Below are 21,859 nucleotides of genomic sequence, written 5' to 3'. Positions count from 1 at the left end.
CTATTATAATAAGTGCATTAATCCTGTAAGGTCTGACATATGAGACAATAGTCAAACAAATCAAATTTTTTGGAATGGAAAAGTTTATTGAACCTTTAGACAAAATTTTATTCAGAGGCCCACATTAAGCAAAATATGTCATTTAGTGCAGTTACTGATATTTATATGGCCATAAAGTAAGCTATAATTCTTACAACTTATAATGTCAATTAAATCTATAATAATAATACTGGCATAAATTGCATATACATATCAGTTGTTACTCTATATCTCCAAATTATAGGTCTTAGAAAGATTATATTTAAAATATCTGTATTTTTATTGTGGAGGACAAAAAAAGATGTATTGATAATCAAGTAAACCTAGGTGTTCTTCTTTAAATATCCCTAACAATATATAAGTTATTCTTACTTCTTTTGCTTTATAAAAATCGGTAAGAAATAAGGCAAAAATACACAATTACTATTACCTGAAGGGGGACGATTTTACTTGCTAAAAAGTATAAACTACCAATCAGACATCAGAAGGCATAAGACTGTGTAAAACAGGGTTTTCAGCAAGGTTTTGATCATTAGAAATTTTCATATCAAATTCATACAGCAAGCTTTATAGGTTTTGAATTCTGGTATATAAATTAGTGAAACTTACGTAGAGTCAGTGTCCTTTTCTTTCTTCCGTATCCCGAAGGCCTTCCTGGTGCGTTTTTTCAATCCTGTGGTGTGGGGAGATATTGTTAGTTGTCTGATCTGATATGGCTCAAAAACACACAGTTCAGCCTCACAGACAGAATGTAAGTGGGTGGATGTTTGTAAAGAGAGAATGTTGAAACGGCTCATGTCCAAAGTCCTTTGACATTTCAGATCAAAGAATGAACTGAATCCGTTATTGAATCACACTGCTGACTGCTGATACAAAATTGATTTCAGCATCACCAACATCAGACAAGAAAGCATTTGCATTAAACACATTCATCAAAAAAGACAGACAGACAGACAGACAGACAGACAGATAGATAGATAGATAGATAGATAGATAGAAATCACGATTCATGATTTTATCATGATTCTTTTATGTTGGATTTACTATTTTGCAAGTTGTCTGAGCAGTACAGCCAAAAAACATTTTTTATTTTAAAAACAAAGCCTTACAAGGTAACAAAATCTAAAATAAAAAGAATGGCAGACATTTAGGCCAAAGTGGGTGAAGATAAAAATCTTTGTCATTATTTTATCTGTTAAGAACAAAAATGCACATTACAAATACACATGATATACAAATAAAACAAAAATATTGCTTTATTTTTCAGGTATAGTAGGTGTATTTAGCGGTAGCATTCAAGAAATTGAATGAACAAATATAAAAATAAAACACTACATAGGCTACACTTCACTGCATAAATTATACACAGATTCCTATTAAAGCAACTGTATTAAAGTTCTACAGTCAAGAGCAGTGAGTGATTTCCCTCTTTGTGTTTTGTTAACATTAAAGGGATAGGTCACCTAAAAATTAACATTTTGTCATCATTTACTCACTCTCAAGTTGTTTAAAACCTCAATGAGTTTCTTTATTCTGTTGAACATAAAAGTAATTTTAAAGAATTTGGGTAACCAAATAGTTGCTGGTTCCCATTGACTTCCATAGTATTTTTTTCCTACTATCAAAGTCAACGGGGACCAGCAACTGTTTGGTTACCCACATTCTTCAAAATATCTTCTTTTGTGTTCAGCACAAGAAAAGAAAATGAATACAGGTTTGGGACAACATCAGAGTGAGTGAATAATGACAGAATTGTAATTTTTGGGTGAACACTCCCTTTAGGCGGCAGCATATTTAGTACTATTCGTCTGCTGTCACTTTAAGACCTGCACACATCATATACGCATATGATATACAGGCAACTTCCTCTTCCTCTCAACTCTTTACTTTCACTTTAGTCATAACCAGCTGTGCTTAAATCTAAACCTTGTGTGTTTTTGACAGTATTAGCGCAATCAAACGTGAAAGATAACTTAGTCCAGTAATCAGCTGCTGTTTGACAGGCTTTTTAGTGTGCGCATATTTCAGGTGTACACGCTCAGAAAAAGCATAGAACAATGTGCGAATTAAATGTTTAACCGCCAAGGCTTTAATGCACATGCAAATAATTTAATTTTGTGATTGCGAACAAGTGCAGTGTCCCGTGAGTTAACATTTGATGTGAATGCACTGTATATCGTGTTGTACAGTATATTGAGACGGAGGCATCAGAACTGCAACTGATAGAATACTATGATATTTCTATAAAAGCAGATTGTGGAGGCATTTTAATCGTCCATGATCAAAAATCGTGATATCGCACACCCCTACACTGGAGTAAAATTAATCATGGTCCCCATATAATTTAAATAGTCAAAACATCCTCAAAACTCAATTTACAGTAAATACCCATATAGTTATTTGGATATGAGGACATGATTGTGCAGCTATGAGGCCTACGGGGCTCTGAGTCAGGCATCGATCCAGTCAAGCCTCTGCAGCGACAGGGAGCTCCAACATGGCGGATGGCATTATTGATCTTTACTAAATATTTCCTAACACATCCACAGGCTCAAGCGCTGCTGTCTGGCTGAGAGCGAGAAGAGAGAGAGTCTATTTCTCAGAGCCAGCCATTAGAGAAAATTCCCAGACATTGCCTTAATGCGTCTACTTTTTCTTTGCCTTACATGTTCCACTGTTCTTGACACATTTCTTCCAAGCAGACATTGTTTTGTCTAATTAAAAAACATGTCAATCAATAATATAACTAAGAAGGAGCAATTATAAATAAAGTTCACAGTAGCGAGGACGAAGTGGAAAAAGGGAAAAGAGACAAAATTTAACAACAGGAAACTAGCCATTCTAATTTGGGGCTGTGCATGTAATGAAATTTACAAAATATACTAAATTTATATATGCAGATCTCCAGAGGTAAAAGTGTTGATGTGAAAACAGAAGCTGACAGCTTTATTTGCAGATCTGCTCTGTAAAGGGAATAAAACAGGTCAAGGCAGGACTTGAAAATGGACTGGATCCAGGGCTTTTGAACACATGACTGTTGAATGAGCTTTTGAGACAGGCCTTTTATTCATTTGGGCAAGACTCCTTTTAATTGTGCCACAACTGCTATCCACTATTATGTTTGTGTCTTGTGTTTGTAATTTCAATAAATAATTCTCCTAAAGATTTGTTGCTAGAATAAAAAGAAATTGCATTATAAATTATTATATTAATTTTTATTTGGTCACACTTTATTTTATGGTCCAATTCTCACTATTAGCAAACCATTAACTAGAACTTTTGCCTCAATAAACTATTAATTTGCTGCTTATTAATAGTTAGTAAGGTAGTTGTTAAGTTTAGGTATTGGGTAGGATTAGGGATGTAGAATATAGTCATGCAGAATATGTGATTTATAAGTACTAATAAACAGCTATTATTTTATTAATAGGCATGCTAATAAGCAACTAGTTAATAGTGGGAATTGGTCCCAATACTAAAGTGTTACCATTTAATTTAATATCTAAACATAATAATTTAAATATACATAAAATATTTATCATTATATCTCAGCATTTATAAACTATCATTTAAAGAATTCAAAAATATATATTTATGTCTTTGCTCAAGGGTCCACTCAATAGAAATACTACCCAAAATAAAAAAGTTATCAGCTAAGGACATTCTCTTTATACTGTTTGTATCTTCTTGTATACCTGAAAATTAATGGTAGGTGTCAACTCTGTTTTAAACAATTTGTCCCTTGCAGAACAATTCTGATATGAATCAGGCTTAGATCTTTTTTTTGCATTTAGCGTTATGATTGCATTAAGTGGACTATTATTGGTCTTTATAATGCTACAGAAGCAATCTAGCAGTTTTGCCTTTCAGGGTGGATAGATTAATAATATGTTTATATTCAAAGAGCTCTTGAAACAAGTTTGATGCAATTAAGATTTTACGTAATTAGTGGTTAGTTTGTTTACACTATTTTAGGCAGAAAATAACTGTTTTGCTATGAACAATATACTTAAGAGATGTAATTCAGTATACAACAGGTGGTAATGCAAGGCTCTTCAGCCTGGATGCAAGATTTCCAGGCCCATAAAAGGGTCTAAATTTGATGCAAACAGATCCCACCCTTACAAAAGAGAACTGTAGAGGTACCATAATACAATGGTGGCATCAAATGATAGCAACATGATACTTTGAAATATGTCACTAAATGCTTAGCAGCTTCTTGTAACATTGTACTTCGCAAAACATACTAGTTTTTTGTAATTTGTTGTTAAAGTGCAAGTCAAAAGAGTAGCTTTTAAAAAGCACTGCTGCGTCATCTTTGGTTCATATGGATTGAGCACTTTTAGGATTTAAATCTGAACCCTGACATATCACAATTTCACCTAAATCCACATACTGGCAAACACAAAAGCAACTACAGTATATCAGTACAGTTTGGGATGCATCTGAACAAGCTGCTAAAGCAGATTACAGTCTCTGCAAACACACAAACCCCAGCGTGGTCACACTTTCCATAGAAGCTAACCCCCATGAGATGGTTTAAGTCCATTTTTTGACAAGAGGGATTTTTAAACACAGCATAACACTAATTAATGGCTATGTAAATAATAGTCTCCGTATGTCAGCATCATGACAGAAGTGTTAACGTGATTACCAGTAGTTAACTCATGGAGTGAAGGCCAAAGAAAATGACAGCGCTAACTGTCCAGGGACACCACTTAGGCAAACAGGAAAAGAGAAGACGATATGTGAAAATAAAGATAGACAGTATTTATGGCTTTAGAGACTACAGAGAAAAACCATAGTGGTTAAAAGCAATAAAGATTAATCGTCAGAGAAAATGCTGGCGAGACTGTAGGTGCCACAGAGCTGGCAATCATCTGTGATATCAGTCCAACTCCTGTTTCAAAAAGATTAGTGTTCTTCTTTTGGCTATTATAGCCAAGAACGTTTTTCAAGAGCTTCCTGGAGTTTCTTATCCAACAAACATGACTGTAAATTCCAATATTCCATCACAAAGAACTTCTGTCCATGTTACCAAGTACAGATGACATCATGTAAAAGCATTCAATATAGTATATAATACAATAGAGTAGTATGCAATACAGTAAGTAAGCAAAGCTTTATTTATATAGCACCTTTTAAAACAGAGTTTACAAAGTGCTTTACAGGATAGAAAATTTACAATACACAATAACAAACATAAAAAAATGTAATCACATAATAGAAATAAAATAATAAAATACAATAATAAAATGAGTCAAGGAAAGGCCCTAGTGAACAAATGTGTTTTGAGATACTTTTTAAAAGTGCACAATGAGTCGATGGCTCGTGGGTTGTCAGGAAGAGAGTTCCATAGCTTGGGACCGAAATAACTAAAGGCTGACTCCCCAATTTTAAGCCAAGTCTTAGGCACAACCAACAAATTACTGTTTGATGTTCGGCGCGATCTTGCTGGAGTATATTTATTTAACAAATTAGAAAGGCATATAGGGGCAGTTCCATGAAGACATTTAAAAACTAATAAGAGGATCTTGAATTCAATTCTGAATAATACAGGCAGCCAGAGAAGGGATCTGAGTGTTGGAGTAATGTGATTTCTAATTTTAGAGCGAGTTAGCATTCGTGCAGCTACATTCTGAATTCTTTGTAAGTGTTTAATAGAGCTCTTTGGTAACCCAGCAAAAACACTGTTGCAGTAGTCAAGTCTAGACGTAACAAATGCATGAACAAGTTTCTCACTGTCAGAAGGGGAGAGAATGTCATGTACTTTGGAGATGTTTCTGAGGTGATAATATGCTGTTTTATTAACAATGTTAATATGTTTTTTTAAATCTGAGGTCGCTATCAAACATAATTCCTAAGTTCTTGGCTTGATTACTGACTTTTAGTGATAGAGAGTCAAGATGTGGAGCAATAGATCTTCTCCGCACGTCATTACCGATAACAAGCAATCTCGGTCTTATCTTTGTTTAGCTGTAAAAAGTTCTGGGACATCCACAATTTTATGCTCGTTATGCAGTCAAGTAGTGTGGAAATTGAATTATGGGCATCTGGTGCAAGTGAAAGATAGTGTTGCGTGTCATCTGCATACTGGTGAAATGAAATATTGTACTGGTTAATTACACCAGCTAAAGGAAACATGTATAGGTTAAATAATAGAGGACCCAAAATCGAGCCTTGAGGAACACCACAAGAAATGGCGCAACGTCTGGAGGTGTAGGTACCCAGTGTTACACAGTAAGTAAGACATGACCTGATAGACCGACCCAGGTCTGAAGTAGGTCGAGAAGAATCTCATGATCAACTGTGTCAGAAGCAGCACTCAGATCTAAAAGAACAAGGATTGCCAAGTTTCCTAAGTCCCGAATAACTTGCAGATCATTTAAGACCCTAATCAAAGCTGTTTCTGTGCTGTGGTTTGCCCCGAAGCCAGACTGAAAAGTCTCATTAAGTAAATTGGCATTGAGATAGTTATTGAGCTGTATGGATACTATTTTTTCAATTATTTTACCAAGAAAAGGTAGATTAGAGATTGGTCTGTAGTTACTGAGCACAGAAGAATCAAGATTACTTTTCTTCAGCAGGGGCCTAACAACTGCAGTTTTAAGAATTTATGGAAAAACTCATTGCTGTAGGGACTGATTAATGATATTCAGGATGTCGGGTAATAAGCAATTCACAACAGTTTTGAGAAATTTAGTGGGTAATGGGTCTAGAGCGCAGGTAGAGGAATTCATATGTGATATGACCTGTGTAAGTGTACTGGGGCTGACAGCTGAGAAGGAGGACAGATTACGTTGCAAAGGACTAGCTGGGGAGTTGGAGACCATACAAGGAGGGCAAGTGCTGGCAATGTTTTGTCTTATGGAAGTAATTTTGTCATTAAAAAATTCTGCAAACTCTTTGCACTTTGCACTTGTGAGAAGTTCTGATGATATTTCAGTTGAGGGGTTAAGTAGCCTATCGATAGTGGAGAATAAGTATCTAGGGTTGTCTTTGTTGCAGTAAATTAAACTTGAATAATACTTGAATCTAGTGGTGCTGGAGCGCCACTTATGGCTAAACCTCACCGAGATTAAGGAGGCTGACAAGGTTCCCTTCCTTGACTCCCCAGTCTCCCCCACGGGGCTGTTTGGACCTGCCGTCGAGGGGTTTGCAGAGCGATTCGCCGCTGCTCAGAAGTCGTCCCAGGCCATGCGACACTTCTTGCCAAAACGCTCCAGCTCTGCAACGGCCACCAGTCGCCCCAAGCCTGCTCCAGCGCAGCAGCCTGCTCAAAAACCTGAGCCCCGACAGTGCTCCCGCTTGGCCAGACGCTATCCCTTTCCAAAGCTCCAAGGCCCCAAGCCCAAGCTGAACTTGGACCTTGTGCCCCCGGCATCGTCCTGATCCACTGGAAAGGAAGAGGAGCGGGCAAGGTCTCGCAAGCGCCGGATCACCCCGAAACGCCCTCGGTCGTGCCCTCAAGCACTCCTTTCAGTTCTGGGTGCCAGTGGCAGTATGTTTGTTCCAGAAATTGTTGTGAATCATGGGCCTGTTCTAAAAGCGCCCTCACACATAGCCGCTGTGATAGCGAGAAAAACAAAAAACAAATATTTTCAAAAAGAGAGCAAATTTCCTCTTCCAGTCATCATGAGTGTCGAGTCCCCGCACGGCGACTCACCACCCAAATTAATCCAACCCCTTTGTCACACGGGCCGAGGCCTGGCGGATCATCCCCGGAGTGTCTCATTGGGTTCTGGGGATTATAGAACGAGGTTATTCACTTCAATATGCTCGAAGACCCCCGAGGTTCAACGGCGTGGTCTCCACCTCAGTGCACAGCAGGAACGCTCATGTTCTGCAAGCCGAGGTAAAGAATTTACTGGCAAAAGGAGCCGTAGAAACAGTTCCACCAGCTCAGAGCGAGTCAGGCTTCTACAGCCGTTACTTCCTCGTCCCCAAAAAGGATGGCGGCCTGCGGCCCATCCTCGATCTCAGACGCCTGAACCGTGCCCTCATGAAACGGCCGTTCAGAATGACTACACTGAAGCAGATCCTCTCGCAAATCCGACCAGGAGACTGGTTCTTTTCGCTGGATCTGAAAGTTGCTTACTTTCACATCCAGAAAGCCCCCCATCACAGACGATTCTTAAGATTCGCCTTCGACAGAGTGGCTTATCAATACACGGTCCTGCCTTTCGGGCTGTCTCTGGCTCCCCACCTTTTACGAAGTGCATGGCCCTCTCTCCTCTGAGATAGATGGGAATCCGTATCCTGAATTACTTCGACGACTGGCTCGTTTTAGCACAGTCGGAGGCTGAGCTAATAGCCCACAGGTCCCTCCTCCTCAGCCACTTAGAGCGCCTGGGACTCAGGATCAATTTTGCCAAGAGCTCTCTGTCCCCCAGCCAGCAAACTTTGTTCCTGGGGCAGTTTTCGACTCAGTCCACATGAGGGCGATAGTCGCACCAGACTGTGCACTGGCTATACAGCAGCTCGCGGCTTCCTTCAGAATTGGAGCCTCCTACCCTCTCAAAACGTTTCAAAAGATGCTGGGCCTCATGGCCTCTGCAGCACCGGTGCTTCAGTTGGGCCTGCTCAGAATGAGACCCCTTCAGTACTGGTTGAAAACTCTAATTCCGCCCCATGCGTGGCATCATGGACGCATCCGCATCAGGGTGGACCAGGCCTGCGTGACGGCTCTGGCCCCCTGGAGGACCTACAGTGGTTCAAGCAGGACGTGACTATGGGATTGGTTTACAGAAGGAAAGTTGTCTCGACAGACGCATCCAACACAGGTTGGGGAGCTCTGTGCGACGGCAGACCAACCTTCGGCTCCTGAACGAACACGGAAGGCCAGCTACACATCAACTGCCTCGAACTGACGGCAGTATGCCGAGCTCTTCAGACCTTCTTGCCAGTCCTGAAGGGACACCACGTGCTAGTCAGATCAGACAGCATGACGGTGGTGTCATATATAAATCGCCAAGGAAGGCTCACCTCAAAACGCCTTTTCAAGATGGTAAAACACCTCTTGGAATGGGCACATCTCAACCTGCGTTCATTGAGGGCAGCTCATGTGCCCGGCGTACTGAACCAAGGAGCAGACATGCTATCTCGGAGCAACATCTCCTCAGAGGAGTGGATGCTCCACCCACTGACGGATCAGAAAATCTGGGAGAACTTTGGCAAGGCAGAGGTTCTCTTCGCCTCAAAAGACAACTCTCACTGCCAAACTTATTTTTCGAAGAACAAGGACGCGTTGGTCCACGATTGGCCCAACCTCCTCCGGTATGCTTTTCCACCGATCACCCTGATCCTCCAGGTAATCAGGCGAGTCAGGGAGCACAGGCACAGAGTGCTTCTGGTGGCCCCGCTCTGCCTTTTCGAGATGGTAAAACGCCTCTTGGAATGGGCACATCTCAACCTGCGTTCATTGAGGGCAGCTCATGTACCCGGCGTACTGAACCAAGGATCAGACATGCTATCCTCGGAGCAACGTCTCCTCAGAGGAGTGGATGCTCCACCCACAGGCGGTTCAGAAAATCTGGGAGATCTTTGGCAAGGCAGAGGTCGACCTCTTTGCCTCAAAAGACAACTCTCACTGCCAAACTTATTTTTCGAAGAACGAGGATATGTTGGCCCACGAATGGCCCAACCTCCTCCTGTATGCTTTTCCCCCGATCGCCCTGATCCCCCAGGTAATCAGGCGAGTCAGGGAGCACATGCACAGAGTGCTTCTGGTGGCCCAGCTCTGGAAGAACCATCTCTGGATCTCAGAGCTGTCTCAGCTGCTGACAGCAGCTCCGTGGCCCAATCCCCACGGGAATCAGTAGATCTCCCAGAGAGCGTCCTGAATACTATCTCACAGGCTAGAGCCCCGTCTACGAGACGACTCTACGCCCTTAAGTGGTCGATTTTCTCCGCCTGGTGAGAAACCCACGGCGAGGACCCAATAACATGTGACATATCGGTGATACTGTCCTACTTACAAGAGCTGTTGGATAAGGGCCGCTCCCCTTCCACACTCAAAGTCTATGTGGCAGCTATAGCAGCTTCTCACGCTCCTATAGCCGGACAGTTGATGGGCCGGAACAACCTTGTTGTCCGTTTCCTGAGGGGGTCCAGGAGGCTCCATCCACCCCGGCCCCTCACGGTCCCTACATGGGATCTGCCCACGGTCCTGAGAGCCCTCAAAGGCTCCCCCTTTGAGCCACTTCAGTCTGTGAGCTTAAAAACACTGTCGCTGAAAACCGCTCTGCTGCTGGCGCTAGCATTGGTTAAGCGAGTAGGTGACTTGCAGGCTCTCTCGATAAGCCCTGTCTTTCTTGAGTTTGGGCCTAACGACTCCAAAGTCGTCCTAAAGCCAAGACATGGGTATGTCCCTAAAGTGCTCTACATGCCGTTTAGAGCCCAGGTTATTACTCTCTCTGCGCTTCCTCCTTCTGAGGAGGACCAGGAGTTTAACCTTCTCTGCCCAGTTAGGGCATTGAGAAGTTACATCAAGCGTTCCGCCCCCTTCAGGCAGTCGGAACAACTCTTCGTATGCTTTGGCGGCCTCACCAAAGGGTCCCCGGTCACAAAGCAGAGGATCTCTCGATGGTTAGTTGACGCTATCACACTAGCTTACTCCTCCCTGGGCCTTCAGAGTCCCATAGGAGTGAGAACCCATTCCACTCAAGGCGTGGCCTTTTCCTGGCCGTGGTCTAGTGGTGTGTCCATAGCAGACATCTGTGCGGCGGCCGGCTGGGCCTCGCTGTCCACCTTTGCCAGGTTCTATAACTTGGATGTTCCGGCCTTGCAGGTCCAGATTTTATCTGCTTAAAGTGGCACACGCCTGTCTAAGGCGGTCTGAGTCTCAGGCACTGCCTGATTCTTCAGGAACGCTCTTGGCCCTATTACTAGTGCTGAGACTGTACATACGACCGTTGGAACGATTATCTGAAGGCTCTTGCCTCCTGCAGGGCTCACCCTGCACATAATTGAGTCCCTCTTACCTTTTTTGCTCAAGGCCAGTTCATATCAGTCGTTCCTCTTTCATGGCACAGCGGATTGTATTGGTTCCCCATAAGCGTCTAGCGACGCAGTACGAGTGAAGTATCGATAGGGAACGTACTCGGTTACTTTCATAACCTCGGTTCCCTGAGATACGGCAACGAGTCATTGCCATGCCATGACGCTGTACGACTCGGTGTCGTCGCTTCAGTCAAATTTACCTGAGATTCTATGGTGAAATGGCAGCTTATATAGACAGATGGCCCCGCCCATTCTGGCGGGCTCTGGCAGGCTTCACCACCATAGGCTCGTGCAGCACTGCTGCCGAGCCATTGGTTCATTTTATAATCACTGCACGAACCAATGGCCGTGCAGTTACACTGCGTGATTGAATAAGTCTTCAGTCTTCGGAGAAAAAGGATTTTCCCCATAAGCGTCTAGCGACGCAGTACTCGTTCCCGTATCTCAGGGAAACGAGGTTATGAAAGTAACCGAGTACGTTTTCTATTTTAATAAATGTTAAAATGTAATTTATTTCTGTGATGACAAAGCTGAATTTTCAGCAGCCATTACTCTAGTCTTCAGTGTCATGTGATGTGATCCTTCAGAAATCATTCTAATATGCTGATTTAGTGCCCAAGAAACATTTCTTATTATTATCAATGTTGAAAACAGTTTTGGATGCTTAATATTTTTGTGGAATCCCTGATACACTACTATTCAGAAGTTAGGGGTAAGACAGAATATAGAAATTAACACTGATTCAGGATGCATTAATTTACTTGAAAGTTTCAGTTAAGACATGTATAATGTTACAAAATATTTTAAATAAATGCTGTTCTTTCTTTATTTTTCCTCAAAGAATCCTGGAAAAAATGTACCACGGTTTCTACAAAAATATTAAGCAGCAAAACTTGTAGTCAACATTCATAATAATAATAATAATAATAATTCTGTGTATGTATATACACTGTATAGTATGAAGTGAACTCGACAATCTGTGCCTCTGAAGAAGAGAACATCCTGCAAAGCAAAAATATTGTGCAGTAGTTTTACATAGACACACGCAGAGCTCAATAATGATGACAATCAGCAATCACCATATAACAATTAACAACTGACGACTGATTCAACAACAACTGTAGCGAATCAGCTCATGGGGAAATATGAATAATTAATCATAACTAGTTATAATTAATTATAAATATTTAGATCCGCTGTAGATATTTACTTGACCTCTCAGGGTCAACTGTCTGTCAATTCTAAGAACGTTAATTTCCTGGTTAAGGGAAAATTCAAAGAAAGGTTTTCCTATGAATTAATTAGTAGAAAAGTCCATTTCTACTGTGCATTGTGCCTCTTCCTATGGAACATGCAGTGATTTTCCCTACTCACATTCCATTAGGTCGTAAATGTATCTGGTCTAGCAAAGGTGTCGTGGTTGCCATGGTAGCCAGTGTCCTGGGCCTCGTTCACAGACATCTTGGCACCCAGTATGTTTATTGGGTGAGGGGTCTGTGAATGTTTGTTAATCTAATGAATAATTGATTTGTTAAATCATCTGAAAAATGGTGTGTCTGATTGGTCCAGACGCTACAACAACATTAACTCAGCAAACAGCAAAACAATGTACCAGAATAATTTAGTCAAGCTTCAAAGCCAGCTGGGGTCTCACAAAGCAAATCAGCATCCTCTATATGAAATAGAGCGGCAAATAGGAACAAATAAAACAGAAGAAAAGTAATAAGCATTCAGCATACATTTGGATGAGGGTGGTGGGAGGGTGTTCATCATGGCCATGATGCAAATGGACATTTCATGTCATGTCATTTCATAACATGATCATAAATACATAGCATTATCATGGTACATCAACAGTACAAAATAACATAGTATTACAATACTACTTTTTAATAAGTGAGAGTGCTTATTCATTAACAAATGGACCATTGAGCTTCTCAGAGAGAGCTCCATAACAGCTGAACTGAAATAAACAGTCGGGTGTTTGCATGTACTGTACAGCTTAAGTATTTGTCTATAGACTTGTATTAACATAATTTATCACACCAGAATAATAAAAAATACAGATACAAGGTAAAAAACTCATTTTAAGCACCAATATACAATGTACTTCAATTCCACTCCAGAAAATTGCACTAGACATACTGTAAAATTGCACAAATTAACAGAAAGCCAAGGGCTCTTATCGTCTATTCTGTCATTTCACCTAAAATGTCCACTAGCTTTGAGCACAAAATGTGAACCTAATAGCCTATTCCCTTCATTGGGTCCAGGTGGCTTCACCGTACGCCATGTACTCAAAAGACACACTCACAAACTCTCATCCACACAGAAGCAGATAAATGACTGCACATACTCAAAAGACACACTCAGCTTGAAATCCCAACTCCCCTCCCACCCAGAGGAAAAACGTCCACCACAGGGGAAACTGGGTCAGGAGAAGAACGGCCTGTGCTCATCACTAAGACAAAGACAAAGTAAACGATCAGACAAAGTCTGTTTTGGAAAAAAAAAGGCATTTTGGAAAAACCAGAAAGATTATACTAAAGGCACATGATTCAGTTGTGACAATGAGAAAATCACCCAACATGAAAATTCTGTCATCATTTATTTACCCTCATGTCATTCCAAACCTGAATGTCCTTCTGTAGAACAAAATGGAGACATTTAGCAGAATGTTCATGCTCCTCTCTATAATAAAACCACAAAAGCCCCCCAAAAAAGCATCATAAAATATGACTAGAACATATGACTTGTGTGTTATATTTCAAGTCTTTTGATGTCATATGAAAACTTAAAATGTTCACTTTAATTCTACAGAACAGAGCAGACTGGACATTCTACTAAATAACTAATTTTGCATTTAACAGTAGAAATGCAACAAACCCTTTTTTACATTTCCAGCGTTCTCAGAAGGACAAGTCATCATAGTTAAGCAAACTTCTGGTAAATGAAACTACAATTTAGAAAATATAATTTATAAAACATAATTTTTACATTTTCATTTGATCTAAGAGCAAAAAATAAAATCTATGATTCTATGACTTCTCAAAAGAGGCTTGATTATGACTTGATTATGATATAAAAAAAACATGATTATGGTAGGCAGAAAAGAGAAAGATTTCAAATTTGTCTTCACTCCTTTAACTGTATTATTAGAAACACTCACATAGCACCTTTAACTAGTTTTCTAAAAATTCAATGCTAAGGTAATATAACACAAAGAATAGTCTTATAAATGTACATTACATTAAAAAATGATAATATAAACATGTTTGCTAGATCTACAATGTTAATAACTATGGAAATGCATCATCGCAGTCTGTGAAAAGGGTTCATACAATAAATGACACTGTGAAATGAATGAATTTGAATGATATTTCCTATTATAGAACAGTGAAACCACCGATATATCATCAAAGGGTCAAGGGCAGAAAGACTCCGAAATATCTTTCCCCTCATTAAAATGTCTACAGCAGTCTCCAAATGGTTGTATTATCACAGCACCTATCACAAACATCATAAACATAACTCATAAACCATCTGCAACTTCAGAAGAAGGCAATTAAATGAGGCAAGGTCCAGTTCCTATTGGTATTCAGCAGGGGGTAATGAGGAAAAAAAACAGGAGAAACGAAGATAAATCTGTCCGGTGGTTTAATTCGAATATATCACTGCCAGAGGTAGCATGGCAGATTGACTTAGACAGGGATTAATGCTTAACAATCAGTTCATCTGGAGAGAGTTGAGCCATCACACTGACAGAAGAGATCAGAGAGCGCAAGCAATAATCTTAAACTCTCTCTGTAATGATCCGCACAGCTACAATGACCCCAACGTGATCTCCTACATCACAGAGTGCTAATCTTAATCTGAGAAAATTCATTAACAAGTCTGAAGACAGATGGCTAAATTTATAGCCTGATCAGCTAGAACATTTTGCTCATCAAGGCATGTTTTGTTTGCAATTGGTTCAACACCTTTTGATTACTTCAACAAAAATATCTGAAAGCATAAAGTACTGGAAGAAAGCTAAATATTTTGTTGCCTGATATTACTAATAGCTCATAGCAACTCGTACTTTGCCAGCACAGAGAAAACTATTACCCAGCGGCTCTCCCTATTAAGCTGTTGAACATGGAGTAAATGGGGTTGCCAAGTCTGCCTCTAGACTCACTGCCATAACATGCATTATGCATTTTTCCACTAACAAACATACATACATGATGGATGGGACTGTGTTCATTTCTGTTGTTATCTAAACTAACTGTTCATGAAAGGTTGATAAAACTCTTATAACTTCTCCTAACAAAACATTTATCAAAACAAGTATCATGAGCTATATTAATCTTTGGCATGACAATTATTTTCTCAAACGCTGCATTTGAGATTGTGTTAATGGCCTTGTTATTTCTAGTATCTCTTTGAATTTACTATACTAATACCTATATATTAAATTAAAATGTTGTGGATATTACATATTACAGTATATTATACTTCTGCTTTGTTTGGGGTCAGGTTTTTATTTATTTATTTTTTGAAAAAGTCTCTTATGCTCACCAAGGCTGCATTTATTTGATCAAAAATACAGTAAAAATGTTAATATTGTTACTATTTATAAAACGTACAACTATTTTTATAACTGTTTATTTCAAATTATCAATAAAGGGTTTCTATTTTAATATATTATAAAATGTGATTTAATCCTGTGATGATGGCAAAGTTAAATTTTCAGTTTTTAGTGTCACTTCAGAAATCATTCATGCAGATTTGGCTCTCAAGAAACATTTCTTATTATTAATGATGTAAACAGTGCTCTTTAATATTTTTGTAGAAACCATTTTTGTGATACATATTTTCAGGATCCTTTAATGAATAGAACATTTAAAAACAACAGCATTAATTTGAAACAGAATATTTTTATATACAATGTAATAGTCTTTACTATCACTTTTTATGAATTTAACACATCTTTGCTGAATAAAATAAAAAAAATGTACTGAGCCCAAACTTTTGAACTGTTTAATAAAAAATAAATAAATAAATCTCTGAATATAACTATAAAACAATCACTAAAAATTCCCATTCATTTACACATGCCAATGATTCAGCAAACTGAATGTGTCCTTCAGCCGGTGTCACTCATGCAACCACATACTTAGTCATTTCATAACTAATACACAGTGCAGGCTAATTTAAACATAATTTTAAAATGACAATTTTATAATTACAACATCTTAACAAATAAAACAAAGCAGAAGTATGGGGCAAACGAGGCTGAGAGTTCCCTGGAGAAGGCCAAGGAAGCGCTCAACATTTCAGATCTCACGCTATCTGAAAACCTCTTCACTTTGCTTTGGCTGTTTTATGAAGAGGTTTACTGAGATGCTGTAATGATAATGTTTTAGCTGGGTTCCTTCACTTGCAGTCAAGCACAGTGCCCAGTCACGTTGCATGGACGCACTATGACTAACAAACACTTAAACCTGGCTAACTCATTTGGTAAAAAGGATGGTGGAGGCCGTTTTTCCATTGTTATGGAAATACACCAACAGTCACGCAGAATAACTGAGTGTTTACTAAACGAATGGCAAACACAAGATGTGTTCCTACAAAAGAGGATCATGACATCTCACTTGTACATTTATCTTGTAATATAATGGATTAATGGCATTGCTAAAGCAGTGATTAGATAAATTTAAAAAAAGGCTTGTGACATTAATTATACTCTTACAGAGAAAATAGCTGTTAAATTTAATTCATGTTAACAGTGCCAATGTTTACATAACATCCTGTCTACTAACAAGCTTTCATGATATCCTTCAACGGGTGGTTGGTGGAAAAAAATACGGTTGTCTTAAATTCTACCAAGATATATACACTGACGTTTAACGCCTATCTGCCTTATTTCATATATTCCTGCACAGCATCCATAGAGGTCAGGTTTACTTGCCTTCTAGAAAAAAATGGCACTTAACAAAAATGGACTTAAGATCAACTGTGAATTCATATTAGACTACCTAATAGTACAAAATTCGGAATAATTTGTAATATATAATTATTCACGGTATTTAGAAGTGCCCACTATAACAATATCGTGCATATTCATTACCGTGATATATCGCATTACCGAATACCGGCACAAGTCTAAATAGTATACAGCTATATTTTTAGGAAGAGGAATTGCAATGGTACTGTGACACCGTAGCTTACGCTCAGGGCTGGTTACTGCTAGTTGCAGGACCTAGCCTTGCGTTATCTCCATTATTCCCCTGAGCAGCCTGCTCCAGTACAGGCAACTGTCCCAAAAATAAGAGTAAAAATAAGCTGCGATGACCACTATATGATCTCCAAAGTCATATGCATAGGTTGAAAATTTTAGCAACAATACTCCTAAAGCTGATGATACACGGGGCAACTTTTTGAGCAATGTTGCCGGGCAACATTATCCAGATAGACATTTGTTATCCATTCTCAATGTGAAAGTGCCCAAGCAACATTGCTCAAAAAAAGTTGCCCCGTGTATAATCAGCCTAAGAGCTAATAAAATTAAATGCGACAAGAATGACAAGAATTTAGGAATTGTTAGCTGATATTTCACAAATAGCTTGTAGTAAAATAAAGTAAAGTAAAGTAAAATAATTATTTATACATTATTTTCAATTACCATTTAACTCTGTAAATTACAAGTGGTACAAAGACACTGCAGTGCTCTGGAGCAATTATGTTAAATCACACCAGATCTGGTGGAGGTCTGGGCACTCTGTGTAAGACTAAAGATGGGAAGTACAGCTCTCGTGCCAATGTATGTGACATGTGCCAAGTCCTTGAGCTGCCTGCCAGCGAAACAACCAACCAACCAAGTGGCTTTGTCCAGGTGTCTGAGCGCAATGAATGCTGATAGCAATCAATCGTAAAAAACTGTAGCATGTGATAACTGAGAAAAAGTAGTAAGTCACAGTGTTAGAGAACAACTAAAAGTAGCAATGCTACCAATTAAACTATATTATTTAGTAGTACTTGTATTTTTTTTAGCTTTGTTGCAGTTATCTTTTTTTAGCAGTTTGTAGTGTAGCTCAGTGTTTTTGAAAATAGTTGAGCCTTTTCAGTGCAAAGCTACTTTCTCCAACATGTAACAATGTAGCATTGTTTAACACTACATTGTTATTTTTAACTTTTTAAAACTCACGTCAGGGTAGTTAGCTTCATTTTGTTAGCATTTTGCTGTGTAGCTAACTATGTAGCTTGACCAGCAAAGAAACTACTTCAAATTCTGATTAGCTTATAACTTGATGAGCTACAGATTTAATGTAGCTCCCTTAACAGTTGTCTATCAAAACCACACTTGGATTACTTGATCCTCCAGACCACAGGCTTCGTCTTCAGCCAAACACCATTTAAGATTCACTGCGTCAGCTCTGCTACATGGAAATCCTGTTTATTAAAAACAATCTTCACATTGAATTGATTCAGTACTGGCAGTGAATGAAGATTCTTTGTTGAGAAGCAGATGGAGCGTCATGAGACACAGAAGCAGATGGAGAGAGAGTCACAGCACAGGGAAGCTCACACACACTGAACATTAAAAGATCAGCTGCTTCGGCCTCAATGCAACACCAAAAAGCTCAAAAAATCCCAGTATCATTTACAGTTAATTTTTTTATTTGCTAATCCAGTTTTGTACTGTATAATCCTATCACAGGTTGTTGACATTATACAAGAACAAGTGTAACACAATTACTTTGGAAAATGGCAATAAAAAAGGCCAATTTTATTCTGAGCAACATTTTATCTCAAAATTATGAGTTTGAATCTCACAGTTTTAACTTTTCTTCTCGCAATTCTATAAACTCAGAATTGTGAGATGTAATCTTAGAAATGGGCTTCCATAATTAAATGCATTTAGAAAATAGGGTGAATTTCCACTTCATGTTTTACATAACTAAACAACTACTTTTCTATAATGCCTATAACTGTGATATCACAGAAAATTCTGGGTCAACTCCTTGCAGTGTTTGGACATGGTCTGTAACATGGGACCAAGTCCAATTTGTCTGACATAAAAACTTTTTCCTACCCCAGGAACTGGTTCTAAACAGAAAAAAACAAACTTTCTCCTATAGTTTTCTATCTGTAAGCACTGTTCTCTTTTTCCCCTCATGACTTTCTCCATGAAAGTGGCTTTTTAAGGAGTGTCCGTGGGTTTCTTACATTAACCTCTATCTTTAATCTTGACTTTGCACATGGAAGTTCCCTTCATCTGGATTTGAATGCGGCAGCGACTATGTTTGTGATGGGTTTGGTCCATGCGGACCCAGATTGCTCTTTTCCTCCACCACCCACAGAGAGATAGTACAGGCAATTTTTTACAGGCAAAAAAATCTCTAAACATCTTTATAACAACAACAACAGCTGCAGCAAATTGAAAATCTACTATTACTATACTGGGCCTTTGTCAGTTTGCTTGCAATCAATATTTTAAATGAGGAGTGTTAAAGGGGTATAAACAAAGGTGTCGCACCTTGCCCAGATTAAAGGAGTGGGATCAATAAAAGGCAGTATATTTTAAACACATATTTTATGTGTTTGTATTGTTTACAGCTCCAATCCTACTCAGAAAAAAAATTACATAATAAAAAAAACCACTGGTCACAAAAATAAAGTAGAAATGCAATCCTTCTGCAAGACTTACTGACGATGAAACATCAGCATACATTTCACATGATGGTAAAAGACAGGAGAGAGCAGCAGTGCGGTTTCTCAAAGGGCTGATTTAGCCTTCAGGCCTCACCAGCTGATGCTCTTCATGTCCTCAGCACAAAAGCAAACTTAGTTTTGCACATTCTTGCCATTAGAATTGTAGAAACACATGTAATATAGACAAAACCTAAGCTTAACAGTAACAAAATCATACATATCTTTCGATATTAGTAATTTTTTTTACATGGTTTTGACTTTTAGCCTGTGAGTGTTAGCTTTCAGGTTACCTATACTATACACAAACGTACTCCTAAACATTGACAGAAATGTACTATTTTAAGGTATACATTACTCTGATTTCTGGCCAATCAAATGCTGTACCACTGGCAACCAACTAGCAGTGACATTACTAAAGCCTACTGGCATATAATGTGTGGTGATCTAAACTGTATCACTAGTTTAACACATCTTACAATTCGTGAGAGAATAATGCTAAGAATTGTATTACATGAATTTAGCAGCACTCAGCAATATCAGAACATTCTGCTTTGCTTCCCACAGTGTTTGGATGACTTAGGTTTTTCAGTCTCTAATACTGTTTTCTGAGAGGCTCGCACAAACTCCAGTTTCAACACACATTTCAAGGCAGCTGCACAATGCCTTCTGCTCAGATTCTGCTGATTCGTTCTCCTGTCCCGTTCTCTTTCCTGATCCACTCTGCTGATGATAAAAATCAATGGAGCCTCTATTGTCTAGAGCAGGGAGGTAATGAAACCTAATCAGGATGACTCATCTCTGGGACAGGCACAGAGCAGCATGGGATCCACAGCCATTGTCAGTATTTAACTCATTTGAAGCACATTTACACATGGAATGGCCTCTACATCAAATTAATTGCCACCAATTTGGCTACATCTAGATAAAAAAAATCTGGTTATACAATTATTTAACATAAAATTAACCTTTCATGAGAAGTAACTAATTTTAAACATATCTGTATCCCTTTTTAATGGTGATCTTTGCCTGTCCAAACGTTTGAGCTTCTCAACTGTATCCAACACCTAAATTCATAAAAACAGTGCATAATTCACAATAATCTGTTGAATTAACATTCAAGTAATGTGTCAAGAACTAATTTTAATTAGCAAAAGTGTAATTTTATAAACAACCCTATTAGGGGTCGACCGATATGTGTTTTTCAGGGCCGATGCCAAAACTAATAACTATAGATCAAGTACACAGATAACCAATATTTTGAACCGATATGGTGTAAAAATTAATGATTAAATTAATGTCAAAATTAAGAATAACTCTGTCAAAAACTTTCTTTACATGCTTTTAAATGTTTTTTTTGAAAAATTGGTTTTGAAAATGACTGATACCGATAACCATAAAAAATTTTAATATTGGTGCCCATAATCATCCAGGCCGATGATCGGTCGACCCCTAAACCCTGTCTCTACAGTGTGATTAGAAATGATCTTGCTACATATTGTAATTTATTTTATTTTTTTACAAATTACCATTTAATTTAAATTCTGCAATTTATGGGAAATATGTTTGGTCTTTTAATTCAATTTATTTATTTAGTTCATAAATCTTGTTAAGTCTGACTTCACGTGTCACTGTTTCTGGGTCAGATGCCTAAAGCAAACAAAAACGGTGTTAACATACACTCATGGTGTGCTGTAATACTACCGAATTATCATGATGATACAATTTTTCTCCATACTGAAACCTCAGACAGTGATTCATCTTTTGAATCATTAAAATGTTGGTGTCTGGGACGCCACGAGCCTGAGACTGTAGTGTACAAGGTGAGTTTTTAAGAGCTTAAAAAAGTCATAATAAAATAATGCTCATAAATGGCTGTTGAGATAATATTATTAATTGAAAGAGGCTTGGACCAGGAAACATCACAACTTGACAAGCGGATATTTCATTTTTATATGTTTATTAGACGTTTATGTCCAAAAAAATGAACAAACTGCATTTAGACTCATATTTCAGTCCTCAATATTGCAATCCTCACATAATAAAAAGAAATTAAAGCATCTCACATAATATTTAATTTGACCTTCTGAGGTAGGGCTGGGCGATAATTCGATAACGATAATTA

The 21,859-nt window shown here is 38.6% G+C and overlaps 1 protein-coding gene across 17 annotated transcripts in view; it reads right to left on the bottom strand.

The window, feature by feature from the left end:
- LOC107709192 (SH3GL interacting endocytic adaptor 1) overlaps positions 1-21,859 on the bottom strand; it is a 96,675-nt gene that overhangs the window by 45,450 nt on the left and 29,366 nt on the right. For all 17 annotated transcript variants that reach the window (XM_016513610.1, XM_016513609.1, XM_016513617.1 and 14 more), the window contains one exon: positions 649-712. In XM_016513610.1, coding sequence (XP_016369096.1) covers positions 649-712 — 64 coding nt within the window. The remainder of the gene's footprint in view (positions 1-648; positions 713-21,859) is intronic.

The sequence above is a fragment of the Sinocyclocheilus rhinocerous genome, unplaced genomic scaffold, assembly GCF_001515625.1.
Source record: "Sinocyclocheilus rhinocerous isolate Xijiao unplaced genomic scaffold, SAMN03320098_v1.1 scaffold55, whole genome shotgun sequence".
NCBI classification, from domain to species: domain Eukaryota; kingdom Metazoa; phylum Chordata; class Actinopteri; order Cypriniformes; family Cyprinidae; genus Sinocyclocheilus; species Sinocyclocheilus rhinocerous.
Note: the sequence above shows the minus strand (reverse complement) of the source record. Positions and strands in the feature narration are given on the sequence as shown.